This window comes from Bombus vancouverensis, chromosome 10 (assembly GCF_051014615.1).
Source record: "Bombus vancouverensis nearcticus chromosome 10, iyBomVanc1_principal, whole genome shotgun sequence".
Lineage (NCBI taxonomy): Eukaryota > Metazoa > Arthropoda > Insecta > Hymenoptera > Apidae > Bombus > Bombus vancouverensis.
The window spans coordinates 9,973,281-10,000,000 of record NC_134920.1 but is presented as its reverse complement, the minus strand read 5'-3'; the positions used below and the strand labels follow the sequence as shown (position 1 = coordinate 10,000,000).

General features: G+C 38.2%; 5 protein-coding genes across 8 annotated transcripts in view; all 5 read left to right on the top strand.

Moving 5' to 3' along the window:
• The window catches only part of LOC117156972 (sorting and assembly machinery component 50 homolog B), a 2,887-nt gene extending 558 nt beyond the window's left edge, over nucleotides 1–2,329 (top strand). For both annotated transcript variants that reach the window (XM_033334560.2, XM_076622192.1), the window contains exons 3-8: nucleotides 62–136; nucleotides 220–438; nucleotides 580–794; nucleotides 869–1,247; nucleotides 1,334–1,628; nucleotides 1,722–2,329. In XM_033334560.2, the coding sequence (XP_033190451.1) occupies nucleotides 62–136; nucleotides 220–438; nucleotides 580–794; nucleotides 869–1,247; nucleotides 1,334–1,628; nucleotides 1,722–1,906 (1,368 nt within the window). In that variant the 3' untranslated portion in view covers nucleotides 1,907–2,329. The remainder of the gene's footprint in view (nucleotides 1–61; nucleotides 137–219; nucleotides 439–579; nucleotides 795–868; nucleotides 1,248–1,333; nucleotides 1,629–1,721) is intronic.
• Nucleotides 2,330–2,473: 144 nt separating this feature from the next.
• On the top strand, nucleotides 2,474–9,670 carry PPP1R15 (Protein phosphatase 1 regulatory subunit 15). Of its 3 annotated transcripts, none has more exons than XM_076622191.1 (5): nucleotides 2,474–2,738; nucleotides 3,362–3,425; nucleotides 3,507–5,079; nucleotides 5,170–5,404; nucleotides 8,946–9,670. In XM_076622191.1, exons 3-4 carry the CDS (start codon nucleotides 3,529–3,531, stop codon nucleotides 5,377–5,379), a joined length of 1,761 nt encoding a protein of 586 aa, XP_076478306.1. In that variant the 5' UTR covers nucleotides 2,474–2,738; nucleotides 3,362–3,425; nucleotides 3,507–3,528; the 3' UTR covers nucleotides 5,380–5,404; nucleotides 8,946–9,670. The 3 variants fall into 3 exon arrangements, with proteins under 3 accessions (XP_076478306.1, XP_076478305.1, XP_076478304.1); XM_076622190.1 differs by having other exon boundaries at nucleotides 8,943–9,670; XM_076622189.1 differs by lacking the exon at nucleotides 8,946–9,670 and having other exon boundaries at nucleotides 3,504–5,079; nucleotides 5,170–7,207.
• A 133-nt stretch (nucleotides 9,671–9,803) lies between these two features.
• Nucleotides 9,804–20,179, top strand: LOC117157131 (uncharacterized). Its single transcript, XM_076622274.1, has 2 exons — nucleotides 9,804–14,532; nucleotides 18,343–20,179. The coding sequence occupies exons 1-2, from the start codon at nucleotides 12,810–12,812 to the stop codon at nucleotides 19,431–19,433; spliced, it is 2,814 nt and encodes a 937-aa protein (XP_076478389.1). The 5' UTR covers nucleotides 9,804–12,809; the 3' UTR covers nucleotides 19,434–20,179.
• Nucleotides 14,536–17,863, top strand: Fibroin1 (silk fibroin 1). Its single transcript, XM_033334882.2, has one exon. The coding sequence runs from the start codon at nucleotides 15,784–15,786 to the stop codon at nucleotides 16,765–16,767; it is 984 nt and encodes a 327-aa protein (XP_033190773.1). The 5' UTR covers nucleotides 14,536–15,783; the 3' UTR covers nucleotides 16,768–17,863.
• A 221-nt stretch (nucleotides 20,180–20,400) lies between the features above and the next one.
• On the top strand, nucleotides 20,401–26,439 carry LOC117157130 (uncharacterized). Its single transcript, XM_076622273.1, has 2 exons — nucleotides 20,401–22,022; nucleotides 23,700–26,439. The coding sequence occupies exons 1-2, from the start codon at nucleotides 21,033–21,035 to the stop codon at nucleotides 24,873–24,875; spliced, it is 2,166 nt and encodes a 721-aa protein (XP_076478388.1). The 5' UTR covers nucleotides 20,401–21,032; the 3' UTR covers nucleotides 24,876–26,439.
• The last annotated feature ends 281 nt before the right edge of the window (nucleotides 26,440–26,720 follow it).

The window sequence follows — 26,720 nt, the reverse complement described above, 5'->3', positions numbered from 1 at the left end:
AGTTATCCAATATAGATTCAATATTTTAAATATATTTTTCATGATTAACGATCTTCCTTAGTCTTCACACATTCATGAGAAGATGAATTTACTTGAAAAAAGGAAAGAGAAATCCATTGATCTTCATTCAGTGAAGGTACACTCATTAATATAAACATAAAACATTTGTTTTATTTATATAAATTACTAATTTCTAAGTCTTGATATTTTGTAAACTAGGCAAGAGTTGATAGAATACATGTAGATGGACTCATGAGAACAAAAGATGACATAATAAAAGCCCAAGTAACAGAATTGTTTAAAGCTGAAGATTTTTATGATATTATTTTACGCTCCTATAAAGTGAGAGAAAAATTGCAAGGTTTAGGATGTTTTGGGAATATTGGAATTTACATTGATACCAGTCAAGGTCCTCATGCTACCCCAGAAGGCGTTGAAGTGGGTCTATATAATTACACACTAATTCAACAAAAAATAAGTAATTTCTCAGATTTAATTCATTCCAGTTCACTCATGAATCATTTCTCTAAAAGTTAGCTTATATTTGTATGAGAGACTTTAAATCATGTTCTTTTTCAGGTCACTTTTATGGTACATGAAATGAGACGTCTAACAGGTGGAATTAGCACTATGGTTGGAAATAATGAGGGTTCAGTTATTATTCAAGCAAAAGCACCCAATTTATTTGGAAGAGGAGAACGTCTTCAGATGGAATACTCTTATGGTTCAAAAAGTTCAACTAATATAAGTATATCTGCTGTTAAACCATTTATAGGCAGTTGGCCTCATAAAGTGTATGTAAAATTGTTCCATTTTAAATATTAATGTTATAAATTACAGTTAATATATAATTTAACTTTTTTTACAGATTAACTGGCAGTGTGTTTAACACATCAAATAGGTTTCCATGGTCTGGTTTTAGTCAATGTGATAAAGGTTTATTATTAGATATTGCTTTTAACACAGATGGAGCAAGTATACTGAAGCATAATTTACAATATGAAGCTACATATAGGGAGATTATTTCGTCCAAACAAGCGTCGTTTCGCGTTAGGGAACAATGTGGTCCAAATTTGAAATCTGCACTGCGACATATTTGTTCCATCGATAAAAGAGACTCGTTAATATTTCCTACTACGGGAAGTCTCGTACAATTTTCAACAGAAGTAGCTGGTCTCGGAGGAGATATTGGATTTGTTAAAAATGAACTTATCATGCAAACTAATTGGACGCCTCATGAATATGCAGCAAGTATTTTTTAACTCAGAATTAGATTAGACTTTTGAATGATTTATCTTCTATACAATTTGTCTGATTATAGAAATTTTATTAGACCTTTCAGCTGGGTTTTCAATCTGGATTGCTTCGAGGAATCAGCAATGATATGAAAATAAATATCGCCGATCAATTTTTCTTGGGTGGACCATTGAATCTTAGAGGATTCGATATGAGAGGTTGTGGACCTCGCCACGATGGAAATTCAATTGGAGGCGATGTATATTGGGCACTTGCGCTTCATTTATACACACCACTGCCATTTAGACCCGGTCGTCACGGTTTCGGTGATTTGTTCAAGTTACATGGTTTCATCAATGGTGGAAATGTATCAAATTTCACTTTCAAATTTGGTACGACATTAAAAATTTTGAAATATCTTTTTTTATCTTTATTTTCAATCATCTGTGAAGTTACAAAAATAAGTAATTTTTTGTTATTTGCAGCAAATGATTATAAGGAAAATATGAAAATTTTTAAGGAAAATGTTCGTTGTGCAGTTGGCGGGGGTATTGCGATGAAACTTGGAAATATAGCGAGAGTAGAATTAAATTTAGTTATGCCTTTGTTATTTGTCAGAAGCGATGTATTGCAACAATTTCAATTCGGGCTTGGATTGCAGTACTTATAAATAACTTTTTGGGATAGTAAATTGTATATTCTATACTATTTTTATGTCAATCGTACGCATTTAATGTAAAATAAATTACAATTATAAATTTATTATTCTTATGAAGAATACATTCTAATGCCATTAGAGATAAGTATCAGCAAAAAGCATTTCAAATAAGAGCTAATTCAAACGTATTTTCGGAATTTTTTTACATCTTATTATATTACAATTGTTTACATAAGATGAGCACATATATTTCCTAGTTTGCATCAAGTACGAAACCAACTACAATTTTCTGCGAAAAGTCAGAGATTGCATCAAAGTATGATGAATCAGTTTATTATGATGCATACTTGTTTGAAATGAATGATTACATAGTATGGTTTGTCTATATTTTTGAATATTTAAGTGTAATCAATAATAAATAAAATATAAATAAAATGCATATGTTATTTTCCAATATCAGATGTTATCAAGGACATGTTTTGCAGAATTGGATTTACTTATAGACTTTTATCTTTCGTGAATTGATAGTCTAAATGTGAATCGTTGTGACAGACAGCGCCCCTGTGATAAATGAGTTATAAATGACCCATGCAGTAACCAGTTGAAAATGGCCGCTTAGAAGTTATAGTTCAAATGTGTGTTATAATAATGCGTCATTTTACAATGGAACCCTCCGGAATTATTAAAGAATTAAAGCGAAATATTGTATCTGAAGTAACGAAGTTTATCGAATATCCATTGTTAAAGCATAGAAAGTGTGGTACAGGAAAAAATCAGTTGTCATATTGCGAACAAAATATCCTACGTGATTGTGGTTGTCGCGATTGTGGAGGCTATCTTTGTTGTATGTTGAGTGAAAGAAAATAATATCTTGTAAAATTGTTCTATCATGTTTAATATTAAAATTATAATGATGCCGTTATGATCATACGGAAGTAATCTGAGTAATTCTTCAAATTTGGATATGCCGTTATTTAATAATCTATTATCTTAATTAATATTTGGAGTGTGCGCGATAAATTCACGATGTCCCTATCGTGATTATAAACGTTATATATATTGATTTCAAGCGTGTTTTTGAAAATGCAAAAATGACACTTTTTGTCAATTAATTAAATATTGAGTATCGAAATAATAAAATTACATATATTATAAAATATGAATTCCTTTTTACATTGGAAATTAATATACATAATTTATTGAAAATCTAACGATCATGATTATCGAATGTTTTCTTGTAAAGTTTTAGAAAACATTTGATAATTTGCAAAATTTGACATATTGTCATTTTGTCATGTTATTATCAAGTTTAAATTTATTTATTAATAATTAGCAGCTTTTAGCATTTTAGAAACACTGTTTAAAAATGGTTTGCTAACTATGAAAGATAACTATAATATTATTGCTTTTACAGTTAGCAAACCATTTTTAATCAATATTTCTAAAATGCTAAATTTGATTTTGCAGCTAAACAAAGAAGATTTATGAGAACAGGAAGAGGTTGTCGAAAAGTACCATTGTGTTGAATAATGTATGTATAATTAAATGTATATCATATGATATTTCAAAAATCTGAGTTTGTCTTTTAAATTCAATGTTTTTTTTTTAGCAGAAATTTTGCTTCATTGTTAAGCATGTGTTCTATGCAGAGTTTACCTGCAGATACAACAATGGAAAAAATGTATTCGATGAACGATACATTGAATGGACACACAAACATGCATAGCCCAAAGAAAGAAAACATGTTTCACAGTGTCCTCAACGCTTTGAACGTACTTTGGGGACAATTTTCTAAAGTTCCTGCTTCATTCATAGCAAGTATTAATTATCCGTTGTCTGTAACAGTTGTAAACAATGAAATTTCACACGACTTTTTTAAGAATCTGACAGGTAAAAGAGAACCATTAAATACCGATAATGTGTACATCTCCAATGGCGAGATCAAAGAATCTTTAGATGTTGTCGAGAGTATTCATAATGATGTATTTGATGAAAAAAAATCATACATATGCAAAATTTTTAATAAAAATACAAAAGATAATTTAAAATTTAGTTATGAATATATTGGTATCAAGAACAAAGATGCAGAGAGATCTGATGAAAAGCAATCAGTCATTCATAAAGATGTTAGATGTAATACAAATAATTGTAATTATTTAATATCACTTCAAAATTCGAACAAAACAAGTGAGGAGGAATTGTTTGAATACATTTGTTCTGATATAAACACGAAGGAAATGAGTGCTATGGAAAATTGTTATAATTTTGAAGACACATACAGTAAGGATATGTCCGATAAAAAACAATGTTTTAATTGCATTAGTAACAGTGTGGATGATAAGATTATTATAAATAAGGAAAACTCTTGTTCAATACCTAGTACAAATGCATTAAATACACAGATAGTTCAACAAACTGCAGTCCCTAATTTGTTCACAAATATGTTGCAAAAAGTCATTAGCAGTGTAACAGATAGATTTTGTAAAACAGACCTTGTTGAATCAGACTTGGGTCCAAAACGATCATTCTCACCGAGGCAACGGAGGAAACTTAATATAGTGGCAAAAGGTCGAGGACGGGGACGAGCAAAGTCGCAGCTTAGGCGTTCTGGAGTCAGCCAAACGAGACACAGAAAGGAACGTACTAAACATGATATTAGAGTAGATATAGAAAACGATTTTAAATGCTGGCAAGAACTTGAAGAGTATGATATAACAGAAATTCAGAAAACAGAAGAATCAGGAAATTTATATTTAGGTGAAGCTACAGTAGATACTGTACAATATATTATAGAAGAGACAGTGAGTCCTCTAACATATACGTTTGCCAATGTAGAGCCCAAAATTCAGAAACAAAAAATATGTAGAAACATTAATTGTGGTATATCTAGATTTTCTGCAAAAATGAGAAGTATACTCGAATATCCAGAACAAACAGATACCTTTGATCAGAATTTTGTTGAAAACAGATACGATTTGCAAAAGAATACATTTCGACCACGTTTAATATCAGAAAGTTCTATTGACTCAGAAGATAGTTACTGCATAGTATTTGAGACTGGTTCCGAAGTAACTTGCAAAAGTGATGTTGAATATAGCGAAGACAGTGAAGAGAGCGATGTAGATCAAACAAACGAAGATGAAAAACTATTCAAAGATGAAATATCTATATCTCCGATTCAAAAAGTAATTAATCGTTTACAACTTAAACTTTTTCTATTACAATTTTGTGAATTACCGCTTATTAATACTTTTATTGTAAAATTTTTATTATAGGTAAAATTTAATTTGAATCCAGTAATTCATATAATGGTGCATTGGGACTATGCATACCGTGCAGCTCGAAAAGGTCCATGGGAAGAAATGGCGAGAGATAGAGACCGATTTAGAGGCCGAATAAATTCTATAGAACGTATTCTTAGTCCTATATTAACAGTACAGCACAGAACTCATATTTGGCATGAGCGATTTACACTTACTGAATAAAGTTGATATTCACCGTTCCTTCAAGGTAACTGTATCATTCAAAATTAATGTTATATAAGATAGAAGAAGAGATGATGTATTAAAGAAAAAGAAAATATGTATAATAAGTCTTGTAGGATGACAAAATAGGCTGTGAGTTACTAGTGTACGATGTCTGTGTTAAATTGCAATATATTCATTAGTGATGGAAATAAATTTTGTTCTCTGTGATTATCTATATTGATCGGTGTACTCTACATACTTGTTTTCACTACAAATTTATAAATCAATGCAACAAGTGCTAAATTTTATATCCTACTAGACATGGAAATTTCATATTGGATCATTTAATATAATTTGAGAAGAATGGAAACTTAAGTTATATAAGCGTTTCTCTATTAATATTTCTCAAATATCTGATAACTATTAATAAATAGCATAAGGTAACAGACTATATATATGTAAATAATACATACATATATATTCTTGGTTAAATTATTTCATCTTATTTATCTAATCTATGAAATATGAAATTGAATTATATGTTAGTCACTAAATATATAAATAGATATCATTTTCATTGTATGACAGAAAAATAAATTATCGAAATTTACTAGTTATTCATGTTTCTTATATTTAATATACATCATTTCTTCATCTGTGCAACTATTTTGTAATAAACTCGGGACTTTTTCATAACATTTCCAATATTGTAACTATAAAATATGTACATTTTTTAAATACGAGATTAAATCACATAAAATTACACGTAATTGTAGCAATTTTGTTACACGTGTAATAGAGATTTAATTCTGTACGATATAATTAAATCCATTTCAAGTAGATATTAAATATTAAGTATAAATATAAAATGCTTGATATAATTACTCTTTTCTAATAATTTAAATAATAAAAAATTAGTAAATGTAAATCAAAAATGTCCACTCAATTTCGTTTTCAAATACGCAGCTTATGCACATCTGCCTTATTTATTAATATGCATTATTTATCTTCCATCTTTTTATTAGAAAGATTTCTTATCACAATTTTATTTAAGAATCTGAATATTTCTTATGGGTAATTATTGTATCGCGAATATTGGAATTAGAAAAAAATTATAACAAGGCAAAGTTACAATAAGTTAGGAATTGAAATTCACAATCAGATCAAGATGGTATAAGATAAATTCTATTTCAGTTTTAATCATTATCTAATATCATATGTATTTATTTGTATCTAAATTTTATTTTTGATTGTAATTATATTAAATATGTATAGAAGACATTAACGAAAATATTTAATAAATAAATATTCAACTTATGTTCAAGTATATATTTGCATAAATAATGCATATTTTGTTCATAATTCAATCGAATGAACATAAATTTGTTTTTAATGCTTTTGAAGAAACGTTAATTTATAAGTCTAGTTTCTGTTAAATTTAATTTGGACTAGGACAAAGAAAATTCTTCTTGCTAAACTTGTGTACTGTTAATAATATTTAAAATCAATTAGCAATTATTCTGCGTGTACATAACAAAAGTCAATGATATGTGTGACGCTATACGAAAAATCTGTATAATTAAATTATAATCTACTTTATAATAATCTTTTACTTACACTTATTTAACAACTTCTTTCCATTAGTTTAGAAATTATTTTAAGTTCTAATATGTAACATTACAAAAAAGGAGACTCGATCTTCACGTACGTAGTCGCCTATGTCTAACTTTTATCAAGGAAAATTGAAATAGTATTTTCATTTTGGAAATCAGAGTAACATTATGTATGTATTTAGCATGTAAATATATGTATATATTCGATTGAATAAACACATTAATCTCTTTTACTATGGCTTATGAGATGTTTGGTCTGAAAAAGTTTTCGACACCTGTTTAGTAAAAGTAACTTTCACTGTATATATGATACCCACTAACAGGAGTAAAGCTTCAACTAACATTTCACGATTTTGATTAATGTAATTTTCCATCAAACATCATTAGAGAAGGCTAGATCTTACCAAAATAAAATCTGACTCATGTAACAGAACAACAAACGCTTTGGTATGAGATTTTATCATTTAATTTTGGTCACATACCAAATATGTATATACGTTTGCTGGTTTGGAGTTAGATGCACTTCTTATTGTCACTAACATGACGTTATTAATTGCATATGCCAATGAGGGAGGACTGACAATGGTTCCGACACATTATTAGAGCCCCTGTCATGAGTAACTTGAGAAGTTTCTCAGAGTCTAACAATGAATGTAATAATACAATCCGAATTATGCCAAGGGCAAGTTACATGACTATAGAGTGCTTGATTGGTGGTCAGAAAATTAACGTTGCAGTTACGGACCCCGCTTCTTAATTGCCTACGGATTGTCCTACGAATTCATTTTGAAGAACAATGTCGTTTCGACACTGTTGTAGCGTTTGGTTCCGATGGAACGGACACGATGGATATTTCTAACAGTACCGATACTTTCATGGCTAATGTACAGATGGTTCATTACAGTGTTTTTAATTAGACAATATTTACTTTTTTACTAAACTATTTCCTTTTTTATTTCTTTTTTTTTTTTAAGAAATCAAGTGTTGTGTTTAAACCAATGATTCACAAATGAACGTGAAAGTGAATTACTAATGATGTCTAAATTAATTACTAACGTTAGAAAATTAGAAATACTAATGGTCATTCCAAGTAAAGTAATACGTATCATCAAAGGCGCAGCCTTGGCAGTAGAAATAATAAGAGTGGAATAGTTTTATCCTTCAGCTGTTATATCTTTCTGACATTGAAGAACAGAAAAATATCTCGTGGGAAAGTTCCGTTGTTGTTCGTTCTATTCCACAGAAAATGATGTATTTTATCGTAATCTGTGCAGGTGCATTTTTTATTTGCGATAGATTTCTCGCGATTGGATAAGAAAGATACGCTCGAAAGATTTAGATTAGAAAGATTTAGAAAGATCGAATTGCATTTAATTACCGCGAGCGTATTAGTCCCAGTATAGTTATGTTCCTGGAAGTTCGTTTCTTTACTAGGGTTCCGTTTCGTGCGCCGTTTAATGAATTATGACTCCACGGAATTGAATTACAACTACAGCATTAGAAATTTTGATCTTTTGCTGCGCTTTCTTTGTTCATAAGGTATAGCGCGCGTGATATAATGAAGAAACCTATTAAGCAGTAGAAGCGTAATGTGTTGCTCGAAGTGGTTAAATGATTTAACGTCTGCAGAATGAATGAAAACATGAGATAACGGAATATACCCGTGTTATATCGTAGGTATTCTAGTCGGCGTTTCATTTATGCAGGACGTTTCCCTGAAACCTCAAATATATTTTTCAACACATTTTCACTAGGTTTAATTCTATACAAAGTTTCTCAGGAAACGAATATCAGAGAAAGAGAAATTCCTTAGGAAATAAATGTAAAGGGAATTTCTCAAGAAATGAATAGTTAGAGAAGTGTAATAGAATTCGCTCAATATGCGTGAATCAAATCTGTATAAAAAATTTCTTATAGAAATTAAGATTTAATTGAAGCAAGAGATTACGATCTCTGCAATTTTATTAGTAGATACATAATTTACAAGATCAAGCAAAATGACGACAAATACGATGACAACGACTCGCAACAGTATATTCATCATTGTCCAGGAAACGTGTCAAACATCTGCAGTGAAAAGAGCACTGAGGAGAGAAGGTGAACCGGAAGAGGATGGGCACGATTTTAACTGGATGGCTGGCGCAATAGAGAGGGCTACACCACGGACCATTGCAACACTGTAGTTTCTCGATGCGATGTAGAACGCGATGTGTTGTTGACACAACGTTGACAAACGTCGACCCTTGGTCAAATGATGAGTCGCTCGATTGCAAAAATACGAAATTATCCGGTGTCCGCTTCTTGACTTTGCGCTACGAAATTATTAAATTTTACAGAATTATCAGTCATTGCAATTAATTGCCAACGCAATTAATGTGGCCAATAACAGATAATGATACTAATAAAGTTCAAGGGAAGTTTCCTCAGTTGACGCAATATTTCTGTCTGACAACAGTAAACTTCAATTGTGTATCGCGAAAAATGAATTAGTAAACAAAGATACGACAATTCTTAAATAAAGAAACAGTGAGTAATTATTTAAAATGTTGGACGAGGAGAAGTATATATTATACTAGTCAGTTAAATGAATTCTCAGGTACGATATCATGCTTCTTACGCATATTACGAAAATAGTAAATCATATCGATAACGTAAGGATACTCTTTACATCCCAATAAAAACAATTTGTTACACAATTTAGCGTTTTTGTATATTGTTCGATATATTTCATAATCTCCTTTTCATTCTTTCAAACATCTCCTTAGTATTTCTCTTCCTCTTTCATTCTTTTTTCCTTATCATTGCTTCGTTCTAACAATGACACGTTCGTTTCTTATCAGAATATACGGTACACATTTAAAACCAACACACGTCGCTTCTAACGCGCATTGCTAAATGCGGATTATCGTGACTTACGATTTCACGCGGCGTCTTCTCGTCTGCAGAGTGCAAACCTTTCGTCTCTAATGGAAAGAGAAGAAACGAAAATAGTCGTGAGTATTGGAGGATTATTCCACGCTATCTGCTTTCACCTTTTCACGATCGGCGACGAGGACGGCAGACCGCGTATGACGCATATCTACGTTAGGTTCCGCGCGGTGCGAGAAAATTTTAGAAGGCTTCTCGTTTGGCTAGATAATGTACAGCGGTTGTCCCAGTTTTCTGTGCCGACAATAAGGTCTTCGTGCTCTGTAATAAGATATGGCCGTTTAATGTACGAAGCGAATCATCCATCGCCAACGACAGTGTCGAGTATCCTCGATCAAATGATCGTTACTTCTGATACACTAATATACAGATTATGAACTTTTATGCATTTCTGGGAAATTTAAAGAATGCACATAGTACGCGAAAATCTGCACTTAATCCTGATTCAGCTGAATTTCCGGTCGACAACGGTCGTCAATCATCGCGAAGTTTCATCTAAATATCTAAAAAATAATAGAAATTTAGAAAACTTTAGAAACTTTAGAAAACGTTGAACCTTCTCGTTCACTCGTTATTTCTTTTTAAAATAAGTTGTTGGTGACTTAATAAGTCTTTTTACTAATAAATGAAAGGCTTGGGAAAATACGGCATCTCGTACGTAGAAATATAAAAAAAAGTCTTTAATATCCTTCTGCTGTTTCCGATTGTTAAAGATATCCGTATAAAAATAAGCGGTTCGTTATGTATGAATAATGTCGAGCGGAGCAAATCGTTGGCGCAAAAAGTTCGTATAAATCCTAGAATTTTATGCGTTATAAATCCGCCAAACCGAAGTTCCCTTTCACCGACCAGACATTTAGTCATATGTACTATATCTTAGGTAGTGCACCGTGCACTTAAGCGAATATATGTAAGCACATTAACGACGAAATGAGAGATTTGACAGGTGTTTGTACATTTGTCTGCATATATGCACTGGTATAATTTAACTAGATCGGAACGTTATTCACATATGCGTTACGATGCAACGATATCCGGTTACGGAACTCTAAAACAATTACATCATCCGTATATCCGGCACGAAAGCACCTTTATGTGTTCCTCGTAGCGCAATATCAAAGGATATTATAAAAATCCAGTTTTCCCCTTACTTTCGAAATAGCAAAATAACAGGACATCTCATTTCTATAGAAATGTTTATACGAATTCTATTGTATATCGTTGTATACGCTACTGCCACAATTACCGCAATATTTGAATTAGAGCAATTTCGAAACTACTTAAGATCGCAAAGCAAGTCGTCTTGTTTCCCTAGCGATATAATGTTACAATAGCGACCGCAGGCGTGATCGGGGTCCACTTAATAAATCGTAATCAACAATACGATCTGGTTCGATTCTTTAGCTCAACCTTCGACAACAGCCACCTTCTCTGGAATACTTGAGAGCGCATTGTCGATGTTACTAAACCTCGCAACAGATAACCGGTTGCAACACGAGTTGAACCTGACATTCCGGATTTACGACAATGTTTCGCACCACGATGGATGACTATAGCGACTCAAGCAGCCGATGCGTGTTTTCTTTAAGAAAAAAATGTTACATATTATTACTTAATCATAGACTAAAAAAACGAATGGAAATTTTCAACGAAATGCGAGTACATGTACTACGTCTAGCATGTAATTGTCTTCAAATGCAAATATCTATCGAAAATTCTTATTTGACGAATCGTCGCTGACGCGATAAACAGGGATATGTAGATACATATGCGAACTCGTGTTTTTTGCGAATATGACTAAAAAATTGCAACATGAGTGAGAAATTGTTTTATCCGTTTTAAGCATTTCAAACGGTACACCTACTTTGGATATTTTATATATTTTTGCGTATTATGCGTATTCTATATGCATCTTCGCGTCTCTAAATTTTTCCAAATTTTTCCAAAAAACGCATAGAAATTCGTAGTCTACTGATAAATATTTCAATAAATCGAAGAGGAGAACTCCCACTCCCAAACCGAAGGTAAGCGACGTAGATCTATATAAGCGACGCGATTGAAAGTGTTATGGCTGTTTTTCCTCAATTTCTGATAAATATGAAGATCATTTTGAACAGAGATGTTTCTCCCGCGTGCTTCGCGTGTGATTCTCGTGAGGAAGGTGTTAATGCAATTCTGTGGATCTTTCTCAGTTCTTCCCGAAGCTTCCGTTATCAGCTACGAGAAGAAATCGTTGACGTCATTCTCTTTTTAGAAATTTGTATTTATTCGACGTCTTCGTCGAGAAATTTATACGATACGCAAGAAAGAAAATACAACGTGTGGGTGTTAAAAGAAGGCGACACTACAGATTTATGGTAGTGGGGCGAGGGACTGCACACGTCTGCACACACTGTTATTACACGGAGCTTTATTTAAGGAAGTGAGAGACTTCGGGGCAGTATATGATAAAACACGTACAGGTTTCCGCTGCAGAGCTCTTCAAGCGACGAACTGCTGCTCAGTCTCGCTGACGGGTCAATAAAATCTCTCAGCTCCTATCATTCTTCGGGGACTTTCGTAAAAAGAAAGCTAAAAGAAATTCTAAAAGTTAATACGAAGGTCCGAGGCTTCCCTTACGATATAAGAATCCTTCGATAGTTCATAGAACACGAAAATTACGAATGTTAAAAAAAGCTATGAAAATATTGTCATTAATGAACGCTCAAAGTAGAATCCTTGGAAAGAAAGTGGTCCTACAGTAAAAAAAAAGGGAAAAAGAAAAACCGATGTATTTCATGTGAAATTAAAAATTCCGACGGAAGATACTATTTTTCCAATCAGCATGATACGTCATCCAACTACCGGCATTGTTTTCACAACTGTTCACCACGGTATATAATTGACGAATCGCGAAAACGTCCATCAATGCAGGTCGCTCCATCGACGATGAAGATATTTGTCGCCTGTTTCGTCATCTGGACGCTGATAAACCAAGAAATCGTACTCGCGAGCGGCGTCGAAGCACAGAATCAGGAAAATGATGGCCAAGTAGAGAACGTGAAGTACATACTGCCGACTACGTTGGATGGTTTATCGTACGAGAGCGATGGAAAGACAGGGGAACGAGTCGAGGCAGAGTCGTCATCGAACAGAGAGACATTCGCGTCGAGTTTCTCCTCTTCGTCTGCGCGAACATCGTCGAAAAACGCGGCGTCATCGGCAGCGCTTTTATCGGCGTTGGATGAGAAACTCGACATCGGCGAAGAGAAAGCGTCGTCAAAATTAAGAAGTGAACCTTCCAGCGAAGTTCTGATCGCCGATGGATCGCTTTCCAAGGAGAAATCTATCGGAGCTGAGATCAGCGAGGAATCGAGTTCTAAAGTCGAATCCAATTGGGAGGGCGTCCAGGAGGAATCGAACAGCGACGAACAGAATCGAATTGTTCAGACGTACGTGAAGAAAGGGCCGGTTAAGACCTGGAGCTGGAGCAGCGTGGGCAATGAGTCGCAGAGTTCCTCCAATGAGGAAATTGAGCTTCTTAAAGAAGAAAAGTCGAAGGCGGAAGCTAGGATCAAGTTGGAAGCGGAGGCACGAGCGAAGGCCGAGGCGGAGGCAGCGGAAGCTCGAAAGTTGTTGAAGTCTCAATTGAATGCCCTGAAACAGGCGCAAGCTAAAGCTCAGGCAGAAGCAGAGGCTCGAGCACAGGCAGAAGCATTGGTCGCGTCGGAATCCAAGGCTTTGGCTTCCGCTCGAGCAATAGCTAAGGCCAGTACCGAGGAAGCTGCACAGGCACAAGCGCAGGCGAAGGCGGAGCAACAAGCTCGTTCCGTACTGCAGACTAAACTCATTTCCATCCTCGACACGCGTACTCGTACCAACGTCGAAGAGGAAATCGCAATCACGGAAGAACTAAAGGAAAAGGCGAAGACCTCGGTGGAAGCTTCTATAGCCGCGAGCGTGGCTGCCAGAGAAGCTGCTAAATCGATCAGGATCGCGGCCATGTCTCGAACGAAGGCCGCCCTTAAGGCTTTGTCGGCTCAGAAGGCCACCGTTATCCAGGCAGTCGCTTCCGCCAACGCTAGAGCCGCAGCTAGCGCTTTGAGCGCCGCCCTCGAACAGGCTATAGTTTCTTCGAGAGCTGCGGCTTCTTTGCAAACGGAAGCTTACGCCATAGCTCGTAAAGTCGTACAGGCAGCTGTGGCTGAAGGTGCTGCCCTGGACTATGCGAAATACAGAGCTGAAATACGCGAGAAAGCGATCGCGAAGGCGAAAGCCTCCGCGGAAGCGGCTGCCTCCGCGGCTGCCGCTGCAGCTGTTGCTTCTAATCAATTGGCAAGTTCACAGGCGAATAATCTGAACGCTGCTACCAAACTGGCTGCCGCCCAAGCAACTGCGGTCTCTAGAGCGGAAACCGCGTTGTTGGAAGTGAATGCAGCGGCCAAGGAGGAGGCGGCCGCCATGGCGAGAGCAGATGTTGAAAGTGCTGCTCTTGAAGCTGCGACCGCGGCTCAAGCGAGTGCGCTTCAAGGTGTAAGGGACGGAATTGTAATAGGATTGGGTTCGTCCGCTACCAAGCTTAACGAGCAACAGGCGGTAGCATTATGGGATGCATCCGCCAAAGATGGGAAGAACGCAGAGATAACAGAGACATAAGAAGTAGCAAAGAGTTGGGATAGATGTAAAGGAGAGCGATGATATTTTGATTTCTTTAGAGGAGGAATATGAAAAGTTATAAATATAAGCAATGTAGCAATGTAGATCTTGTCTTTTATTCCCTTTGTTTCCTTTAAATTCCTTTGATTTCGTCCTCTCTTTTGTAGAATTTATATAGAAGTCCATGTATTATGGATAGAAGCATAAAGAGCGAAATTATTGTATATATTTTGATGTATATTTTGTGATTTTTTAATTTTGTCAATAAAGCGTGTTACTATGACGATGCGGTAGTTTATTTTACTTGCTGATCTATATGTGTGTTCTTTTCTACGAAAATATGAAATAAAATTTAACATACAGATTTCTTGTAACATACGTAGATTTCTTAAGCTCAATTGCCTGTATGGAATAAAGAATTACCTATGTCTCGAATAGCATACTTTCTCTGTATTAAATCGTATTTTGCGTTTGAACAAAAATTTTACAATTGGGTATTGATGTAATGGTATAATATATGAACATTATACGCTGGTTTAACGAATTGTTATATGATTTATTAGAATAAACGCACGAAATTAGTAAATAAATGCAAGAACGTCATTCTCTAACGTACCATGTTAGAATAATCACTTAACGTGCAAAAGAATCAGTATTATTAAAATATCTACGTATCTCTATCCTTGATTACGATTTTTATATATATTTAATTCTATCTTCATACTTAAATTTTATTTTTACTACGATTCGTACATCTGGTACATTTTAAATAACATAACTTTCCATTGTTCATCACCCATACCAGTGAATAAAAAATAGTCCAAAAAAGCAATACCGGTTCTAAATTAAATTTCAAAATTAAAGCATAATTCTTCATTCCCCTAAATATTTCCCTAACCAGAAACAATATAAACATAAAAAAAACAACGAAAACAAGTGACCTTGATACCGAAGAATAAAGATACCACGAAAGTCGTCATTTGAAGATCGCCAAAATTTAGTTACCTAAATTCGTCGATCGTGCAACACTTCCGTTCTCTGTTCTCTACTGATAACGCTGTTTAATCAAACACCTCCAAACTTGCAAGCAAAACATCTTGCAAACCAACTCCAGAGCACAACCTGAAACAATATTTTTAATCTCGCTTAGTCAGACAGGCGAGCCATTATTTTCACAATTGTCGGCGGTGCTATAAATCCGTCCATCCTTGCACACCCGGTATCAATCCGCGAAGCGTCGTCGAACATGAAGATTCCAGCACTGCTCGTAACGTGCCTCTATCTTTGGGGCTTCGCGTCCGCCAGCCCGAGCTCATCCCTGCTCGAGATCGTGCAGGGTAGCGCGTCGGCCACCGCATCCACCGCTGTGACCGCTAGATCCGGACTTCGTGCCGGTCAGGTAGCCCTGGCCTCGCAGAAGGATGCCACACTTCAGGCAGATGCCTCAGCGGCTGCCGCGGCCGCTGCACGCGCTTCCGCCGACCAGTCGGCCAGTCTAGCCCAACAGTCGGCGTCTTTGCAGTCCAAAGCTGCCGCCAGAGCAAAATCAGCCGAAGAGTCAGCGGCAGCTACGGCCAAAGCCGAGTTGCAGGCAGAATCCACTGCTGCATCGGCCAGTTCCGCTGCCAGAGAGGCTGCAGCGTCCGCGAAAGCCTCCGCATCCGCGATGTCATCGGCTGCCGTGCAGGCGAAGCTCGCCGAAAAGACGGCCAAGAATCAAGCTCTGGCTTCCGAAGAGGCCAAACTCAAGGCAGCCGCCGCTGCCAGCGCAGCAGCAGCAGCCAGCGCCGCCGCCGAGGTAGCCCTGAAAGCTGAGAAACTAGCGGAAGAAGCCATCGCCAAGGCAGCCGCTGCCAAAGCAGCCGCCAGAGCAGCTGCAGCCGCGTTAAACTCCGCGAAGGAAGCCGCCACGAGCAGCGCAAGGAGCGCCGCCGAAGCCGAAGCTAGGAGCGAAGTCGCTCTACTGATCAGCGAACTCGACAAGAAGAGCAGGGAACTCGCCGCTTCCACGTCGGCCAAGGCACGCGCTGCTGCCGCGGCTAGCTCCAGAAACATAGAAACGGCTGTTGTCGGAGCTAACATCAATTTAGCCAAAGAGGTCTTGGCGGTTCCCATCGAGCCAGCGAAACTTCCGGAGCCGGGGCTGGCGTTGAAAGAAGAGAGTACCGCGATCGCGAGCTCAGAGAGTGACGTGGCGGTAGAAACGAGCAGCGAAGCATGGTCAATTTAAGGGATGACTGGATGCAGTACCAGGGAACGCGTTTCGTTCGAGGATAATGTTTGGTCGATGTAGGATGTATTCGATGTTTCCAAAGGAAATTCACGTGTCAATGTTGCCTATAGTCAGACAGAGATTGTAATGATGAAAATAAATTGGTTTAGCATATACGTAGGCCTGTGGTGTTATTCCTTGCATTGCCTTCTTTGCACTTTTCTAGCTGAATGGGAAATTAAGATGGATACATAAATTCATTTAGTTTCGTACTTTGGAATTTTTAATTAAAGCTGTACTCTATCCTGTTTGCAATTCTGTCCAGAGTATTTTAATAAAGAAACTATTGCCAGTAATAGGAAACTCTTTGTCTTTTATTTTATATTTTTATAAACCTTTTTTCGACTGACTAGGGTGGAGCTGATTTGCCGCGAATAAATAGGACGTAATATTGGAACAGTCGACATGGATGATGGTCATTCATTTTAAAGACCGTTTTAAAATAATTTTTTTGAAAAGTAAATTAAATATTGTAAGTAAAATACAGAGTTGATACAGAAAACAAGAAATATATGAAAGCGATAACGTTGATCGGTATTATAAAGTACCGTCAATACGCATACTATTTTTATGAAATTATATGGTTATACAATTGTTGATAATATCATTATAACACTGTAAAATTTTCAACAGATTTAATAATATTAATATAAGAAGAAAAAAACATTAATTATATGATTTATTCAACTGAACTTCGGATTTCCTTGTATGATTGTATTATATATTATCCTTTCTTTTTTTAAGATGATTATCCCTACAGAACACAGTTCAACATATATAGTAAAATAAAAACTATGAAAGAGCTTTATTTCTATTTTTAAACTGAACTTGAAATGTCCTTGCCATTGTTCTGTATCCTTGTACTTTCACAATTTTCTATTCCAACATTATTGTAAATTTTCGTAATACATTTAAGTTCATTACATTATATTATCGTATCAACACGTTTGTTTCAATGCTGGATAAGTCAAAAGTAGCTTTTACTGTGACCAATTGTCATAATAATGTCACTATTGGAATAAAGATATTCTTCGCATTATTTGCTCATTTGCTTATAATGTTTACTCGCTTTCCACTATTGTAGACTTTGATCGTATCGATTAAAGAGATTCATTGTCAACATGCAATCGCAAACGTGCGAAATTTCTGTTAGCAGAACTAGCCTGAATCAATGATAATTTAGCTCTCTGCCTAATCGAGCAACAAGACTCGAGGATTCATTCAAATAATTGAATAATTCAGCGATAGCTTAAGAAAGATTCCTTTGAAAATTTCAGCCTACTCTAAGCTATTTCGTAAGAGTACATATTTGCAAAAAAAGAGGAACAACATAGATGCTAAAACTATGACCACCGAACTACCATAACTCTATCAATTCGTTTCTGTTCTTTTCCAAATTTCCCCAATGTAAAATCCCTTCTTCTCCCGCTCTTCAAGGAAACGCTTCCGAGAGGTGCGTGGCAAGATAAAAATATTTAACTATAAACAATCACTACACCTAAATAAACGTATCTTAATAATATGCAACTCCAGTACGGAACATCCTCTCCTCCAGTAACCCGTTGAAACAATATTTTAGGGTGGCGTCAGAACAGACGCGAATTTCGTGCAAAACACCTGCTGTTTTTACAATTGTCCGGACATCAGTATATAACCGCGAATGCTGTCCGGAATTGGCATCAATCAGCGAAGCTGCGTCGAACATGAAGATTCCAGCAATACTGGTTACGTCTCTGCTGGTCTGGGGTGGTCTGGCCGAGGGCCACGTGGTGAAGCGCGACAAGGAGCTCAAGGCACCCGCGCCTTTACCGGAACTACTCGGCGATGGGTCTGACGCGCTCGGTGCCTCGATGGAGAACGGGATCAAAGCCGCCAGAGCATCGCAGAATGTGGGCCTGAGCACGGAGTTGAACGCAGCCGCGCGGGCTGCAGCCGCTGCTGCGACCAAGCAGGCCAAAGACACAGAGGCCGCGGAAGCTGGTGCGGGCGCTGCGATTGCCGTCGCTATCGCCAAGCGTGAAGAGGCTATCAAAGCGAGCGAATTAGCCAGCAAGCTGTTGACAGCCGCGGTTGGGTCCAGCGAAGCCGCCGCGTCAGCGTCGGAGAGGGCGGCGCAATTGACGGCCGCAGCTAGTGCAGCTGCCAAAGCTTCTGCATCCGCCTCTGACGCTTCTGCCGAAGCCCAGGTGAGGGCCAACGCTGAAGCAAACATCGCCAAGAGAGCTTCGGCAGCTGAAGCGAAAGCCGCAGCGGAAGCCTCGCTTAAGGCGGAACTCGCCAAGAAAGCGGCCGCCGGTTTATTAGCTAAGGCTAGACTAGCGGCCAGCGCCGAATCCGAGGCCACTAAACTCGCAGCCGAAGCGGAAGTAGCACTGGCCAAGGCCAGAGTCGCCGTCGAACAGTCGCAGAGCGCACAGGCAACCGCCACCGCTCAAGCTGCCACGGCCGTTCAGCTGCAATCTCAAGCAGCTAACGCGGAAGCCTCCGCTGTAGCACAGGCTGAAACTCTGCTGGTCACGGCTGAAGCCGTCTCTGCCGCGGAAGCCGAAGCTGCGACCAAAGCTACCGGTTGGGCAAAGAACGTCATCAACAAGAAAAAGTTACTTTTAGCGAAGATCGATTAAACGAGAGACAAGAGAATTGGTAGATGGTTAAGCCAGAGCAAAGGTCAAGAGACGAAAGACATTGTCGATGGGACAAACGCGACTATCTTTGATAATTTGGTTAAACATGATGACTACTGGCGGAATAATATGAAGGCAGATAATGATTAGCACAACTGAGATTCGTCCGTGTATTGTTTTAGTGGAAATAAATTGTCGTAGCAACCCGAAATCTTTGCGAATGCTTTCTTCCTTCCCCGATTATAAGCTCTCCTTCCATATTTTGATTCTCTTTCATTTGTTTTATATTACAATGAAACGATATATAATAGAAGTATCTGAATCTTTCTTCTTTGATGAGTTTTTTATAAACCCTATTGTTTGAAAGAAATTAATTAAATACGACGAAACAACTTAACGTAGTTTCATAATATATGTATTACATAAGTATATGAGGAAGTTTGAACGATAATTATCACGTAATTACATTTGAACATGGTGAAAACAAAGACTTTCCTCGCATAATTTTTTTAAATTCTACACTAAATTCACAATGGATGGATTCGTTCCATCGAATTTTTTAATTTTTATACGAAACAAGATTACGAAGAATACGATCTTGCGTATTTCATCTTACGTATCTTATTTTCCCATGAAATTTAAGACATCATTTGTAACATGTCATTGTTGTTCAAGAGAAGGTGTAAAAATAGAAAGGTGTAAATAAAATGTTTAAAAAATGAATAATAAACCAGTGTGTTACTTTATACAGAAATAATCCTATTGATGTCGGTTTGATTAATTAATTAATTAAATTAATCGACTAATTAAAGCTAGATTAGACTTTTACCCTCGATAGATTTTTTGAAATAAATGTGTATAGAATGTATAAGAAGAATGTATAAAAATGTACACGATACATGTGTATATGCTACTTATAATAGTAATTATTGCAATTGTTAATACTGCAATTGTTGATCTATACATCAAAATATTAAAACAAGTCTAAACTATAAGACGTTTCAAACTGTTTTAGTCTGTCATAGCTAATTTACTATGCTAATTTTAAAGTACTGTTCAAGATCTTATGGGCATATGGCTACTGACGTAATTTCGAAAGAAATATCTCTATTGGATTTAAAAATTACTTTCATTGATAAGCTACCAAATTAAATTACCTTGTACATACAATACGCTTTAATACCTCAAAATTCTAAATATGTACATTATCGATAAATAATATTGAACATCGAATCCAAAAATTCGTCTTCAAATACCATAGAACAACAGACAACCATATCTTTTTATTATTTCACTAAACATTTGCTTTCTACACAAAACTCTGCTGGAACAACAAAAATTACACATGTTCCTCACCAGGCAAAGCAAAGCACACCTGTAAACACTATCTGGGTCCGAAAAAATAAGCTACAACTTCATCAAGATGAGAATAACAAAGCGAGACAGCGAATAATGACGCCAATCGCAACAACACCTTCCTGCATTTACACAACTGCATAGTCCCTACACTTGCCCTAACTATTTGTACAACTGCAACCCCCGGTATATAACTGGCGCGTGCCGGAAGAATCGGCATCAATCGGCAAAGTTCCGTCGACCATGCAGATCCCAGCGATTTTCGTCACGTGCCTGCTCACATGGGGCCTGGTGCACGCAAGTATCGAACTCAGTGCCCCCAAGCAGGAGTCTGCCCTCGCGGAGCAGCTCCTATTGAAGAACGTGGACACTAGCGCGAAGCGAAAGGAGAACGGCGCCCCGAAGCTCGGCGAGAGCACAGCTGCGGCTCTGGCTAGTACCAAGGCAACTGCAGCCGCAGAGGCTAAGGCATCCGCCAAAGTGAAAGCTTCTGCCTTGGCCCTCGCTGAGGCTTTCTTGCGTGCGTCGGCAGCGTCTGCTGCTGCTACGGCCAAAGCTGCTGCCGCTGTAAAAGAAGCAACGCAGGCACAGCTGCTGGCACAGGAGAAGGCTTTGATAGCGTTGAAAACTCAATCTGAGCAACAAGCTGCCTCTGCTCGCGCGGACGCCGCGGCTGCCGCAGCCGCATCCGCGCTAGAACGCGCCCAGGCCTCCTCCAGAACGGCCACCATCGCTCAAGACGTTTCCAGCGATTTGGAGAAACGTGTCGCCACCTTAGCCGCCGCTGAATCAGGTGCCACCCTCAGAGCAGAACAATCCGCCGCGCAATCGAAATGGTCCGCCGCAGTGGCCGCCCAAACCGCCGCTGCTGCAGCCGCTACAGAAACAAAGGCCACCGCTTCCTCGGAAACCACCGCTGCCGCTACTAGTAAGGCCGCCGTGTTGGCCGCTGACGCTAGCAGCGCAGAAGCTGCCGCTGCAGCGGAGGCACAATCCGCTTCGCGGATCGCAGGTGCAGCAGCCACCGAGGGATCTTCCAACTGGGCTAGCGAGAACTCGCAAACCGCACAACTGGAAGCTTCCGCCGCAGCGAAGGCCACCGCAGCCGCAGCTATCGGAGATGGAGCTGTTCTAGGACTTGGACGGGACGCTGGTGCCGCGGCTCAGTCAGCCGCTGAAGTTAAAGCCTTAGCTGAAGCTAGTGCCAGCTTAAATGCTTTAGACAAGGACACGAAATGAAGGGATATCTGAAGGGGACAAGAGGAAGTCTTTCTTAGACGATTTTGAGAAATTTCTGATTGAGCACGATAGAAAATTATTTGAATATGATTATAGAACGACAGACGGAGTCGATAAAAATTAAGAGTAACATTGTCGAAGTGAGCTTACCTACGTGATAATAAAGGTCCACTGTTTTAGCAAATATGTATTTTCTTGATGATTTTCGTTGTCTTCCTTTTCTCCAATCCTTTGTGATAGATGGATCTCCCATAGAATCTTTCGTGAGATTGCTGAGTTGAAGTCATGCCTGGCTCGGCTTTAAGATGCTGGATGTCGGCAACGGTAGAGCAGCCTGCGATTTCTAGTATATGAAAGTTTAAACAATTAATATGTCTTCTTATAATCTTGTATATTTGATAAATGTTTCTAACGTAGAATACGAAAAATAGCTTGTATTTTGAACGTATAATACACATGTGTGTGTACAATTCGACTACATATAAATATACGTTAAATACAGTTATCTTAGATCAGGCCGGTTTGCATTAAATTGATCTAGATTAAAACAACAAGTATTTACTGTTAGTAAATTAGTAAATAACACTTACTAAATATATGAGTATAAATTATCACAAAAGTATGCAAACTTTAATTAACTTATTTAAATTTATGTACATTAAAACCGGTGTCTAATTACTTAATCATGCACGGCTACATTGGTCGATAAATATTGGATTATCGAATACAACTGAATAATTATGCGAAACGAAATAGTGATTGTTTAATGCATACATTGGAAAGCAGATAAGAGATTAGCTTATCTTTTATAGCACCTACAGTATTTAATAATTACGTGAAGCATGTTATTTTAATCGAATATATTTGTAGACTATGAATGTAATAAATAAATTTACTTTAATTTGCCTTTGCCTTCCTCAATTGCCTTCTTTGCAACTTTTTATTTTGCTGTCACTACTTTCGTCTCTAAATATTGAGAAATATAAGCTACACTAAAAATATTTAAATGTCCAAATCGCAGCAGCAAATAATAATATTCAAGCAAATAATAATAGATTCGATGAAATATTAGAACACTGAATCATTAAATGATAGGCTTGAGAAAGTAGCAAATAAGAAAATAATATTTCGAATTAATGGAGAATACTAAGCACTCAGCATAGACGCGGTGAATATACAGAATCACTTTTAATTAAGAGAAAGCACGAATACATCTTGAAAAGGTGAAATGCATGCTATCTTAGTAAAAGTGTTCAATGTCAATGACGACATTTGCATTCTATGTTAAAAGCAACATTTCACGCTAGAAGATATAAACATGTATATAATATTTTTTATAAATTTAAATGTGACGAATACTTGAAGCAGAATAATTGAAATACCGATAAAATTCCCAAACGTTTGTTTTTCTCTCAAAACACGGGTTCCAAAAGCAATTACTTTACTTTTGGGTCGGTACAATTGAAATAATAAATGTTCGCCGCCAAAATCTTGCAATAATTCGAACAATACCGAACCAGCCCGGAAAGGAAACAAACGCTATATTTCAGACTCGAATCCACCTAAATAAACTCTGGTTCGACCAATAATGATATCGATGAGAAAAGATAAAGAAATATTTAGAAACCCATGAAACAACATTTCGCGTAATAACAACGATGTTTTCACAATTGCCAATGGCCGTATAAAACGGGCAAATCGTGTCCCAATCGGCATCAATCTTGCGAAGCAGCCTCGAAGATGAAGATTCCATCGATACTCGCGGTGTCCCTGCTGGTTTGGGGTCTGGCCAGCGCAAGCAAACCACTCATTGCCAATGCGCAAGTAGGAAAGGTCAAGACCGAAACGTCATCGTCCTCAGAAATCGAGACGTTGGTGTCAGGAAGCCAGACATTGGTGTCAGGAAGTGAGACATTGGCTTCGGAAAGCGAGGCATTGGCGTCAGAAAGCGAGGCATTGACGTCAGAAACCGAGATAGCGAGCTTGACAACTGCCACGAAGGACGAGCTCATACTAAAGGGCGAACCTATCCTTGGAAAGAAACTAGGAACCGGGGCGTCGGAAGTAGCGGCGGCCTCTGGCGAGGCTATCGCAACTTCCCTTGGCGCGGGACAAGCTGCAGCAGAGGCACAAGCCGCCGCCGCTGCGCAAGCAAAATCAGCAGCGGCAGCTGCCGCGAATGCAGGTGAATCCACCAACAGTGCTGCTGCGTTGGTTGCTGCAGCAGCAGCAGCACAAGGAAAAGCGGCTGCCGCCGCAGCAATCGCGACGAAGGCTAGCTTAGAGGCCGCAGAGGCTGCTGAGGAAGCTGAGTCGGCTGTGGCCTCGGCCAGGGCTGCCTCCGGAAAGGCGGAAACGCTCGCATCGACCGCCGCTGCTGCGAATGCCCGTGCTGCTCTCCAAGCGGAAAAATCGAACGAGCTAGCGCAAGCTGAGGCTGCAGCCGCCGCCGAAGCCCAGGCTAAAGCCGCCGCTGCTGCCAAGGCAACACAACTCGCCCTTAAAGTTGCCGAAATTGCGGTGAAAACGGAAGCAGATGCAGCAGCTGCCGCCGTTGCGGCCGCAAAAGCCAGAGCAGTCGCAGACGCAGCCGCAGCTCGTGCGACCGCAGTGAACGCCATTGCTGAGGCGGAAGAAGAAGCCTCGGCACAAGCGGAGAGCGCCGCTGGTGTAGCACAAGCAGCCGCCTCCGCTGCTGCGGAAGCACAAGCTTCTGCATCTGCCGCTGCGGCGACTTCAGAGGCATCCGCCGAAGCTGGTGCATGGGCAGGAGAGCTTAAGTTACCTCCGTTGGCACGTCTTTCCCCATTGAAGAAGGAAAACACCGAAGAATGGTCAGTGAAGTAAGTAGGGAAGAAGTACTCGAAGAGATCTAGCTAAGGACGGCAATACAGGAACATTTCCGCAGAAGAGGTTCAACATCTTCAAGCAGAGTATATTATAGAATAGAGCAGAAGCAAAGGAGATGATTAGAGACACCAGTTTAGTAAATGCGAATCGAAATTGTACGGATGACATTATTAAATTGTTCTAGCAAATGAGCAAAAATTTCACTCTTCTTCCTGGCATATACCTGTTTCTTTGTTCCTTGCCTCACCGTCGTTAGGGATCCATGATAGCGTAGAAGTTAATAATTCGTCAAACGTATGTTAGAACAACCTCGTGGAATCCCTGTAATGTTATTTATAATATCAACATCATCAAAAATTATTCTCAAGGAATGGTTGAACGTCGTGTATTTCGATATAAGTCTGAACACGTACCTGTTTACAGAAATGACATTCATGGTATAAGACAGGATCTCTAACGCTTGAAATACCACGAACTTGTTCCGAGATCGGTGATTCAGAAGGTTACAGTCTCTTCACTCGGAAGAACGATGCCACTAGGCAACTTTCCCTTTCTTCTTTACTTTCCTCCGTGATATCGCGCGATTTTACTTTGCGATCACTTTTCATAATTTCAGCTCGTTAATTATGCATAACAGAATGATAAAACGCGATTGCGCGGTTAATAAATTTATCGCACACCGAGCAGGTTCGTGGTAACTGGCGAACGTTAAAGAAACGGTATTATCAGCTCCATTTTTTTAAAGTTCGATCGTAATTTCTATATTGCGTACGGTTGTTACGTAAACGCTATTAACCATAAGGTACCTAGACCCGATTAGCTTCCTACTTGTTGGCTCAAATGGCCCGGAAGAAACTCTCTATGGCCCGTTATTATTGTTTTCTTACGCGACAGTAGTGCTCTCGAGAGAACGCCGCTTCTTTAATTGGCCACAAGATACTGTAATGAAACAGCGAAAGTTGGTTAAAAAGAATATAGTTTAACAGACACGAAACATCGCCGTCGAAATTTCTGCATCAACCCTACGAAACGGGCACGCGTGCATCCTAATCGCTTGGCAATTACCATCGAGTAAGTATATGCGATACGCTTTTACAAGTTTTTATAATGGCAAACTCGTGATGTGGTAAGCGATGTTTTGTGAAAGATTCGACTGTTTCAGCCTCTAAGAGAGCGCATCGTGCGTGGTAGAACGACGAAACCGGCGAACGAAAGGAGAACGGGTTAGCCCCAGCCTCTTTTCCTCGAATACAATGACGATTTCGCGACACGTGACCCGATCACGAACAAGTTGTTAGTCCCCTTTGTTCGACGTTGTAAAATTGATGCTCACTGAACTGAATATAATATACTTTGTCACGAATTTGGATTCATATAAACTTTTACTTCGATTTGTACCTTATGCTAAAATTACGATAGAAAACTTGAATCAAATATCCATAGAGCGCTAATTAATACATTAGCTATCGACGATCTGTTGAAAGTACAACTGGTTACAGATGTATTCTTCCAACTTTTAGTAACGTTCGTTAAACTAATTATTCTTAATATATTACATCGTTATTTCTTCATAATATTTATGCCAGTGAAAGACTTAACTAATATAGCGCGTATCTTTATTAAATCTTTATTCTCCTATGGAGATATCAATCGTATAGATGCACTAATTAAGAGATCACGAATACTTTTGGGGCTCTCTCCTAATTAATCGAATCAAGAATACTTTGATCACCACTAATGAATGAATAAAAATAGCGGCCCAAGAAACTTGGTATAACAAAATCAAAAAGGAAACGAGGAAAAAAAGGATGAAAGATCCGTAAACCAAATGGTAACCCACTT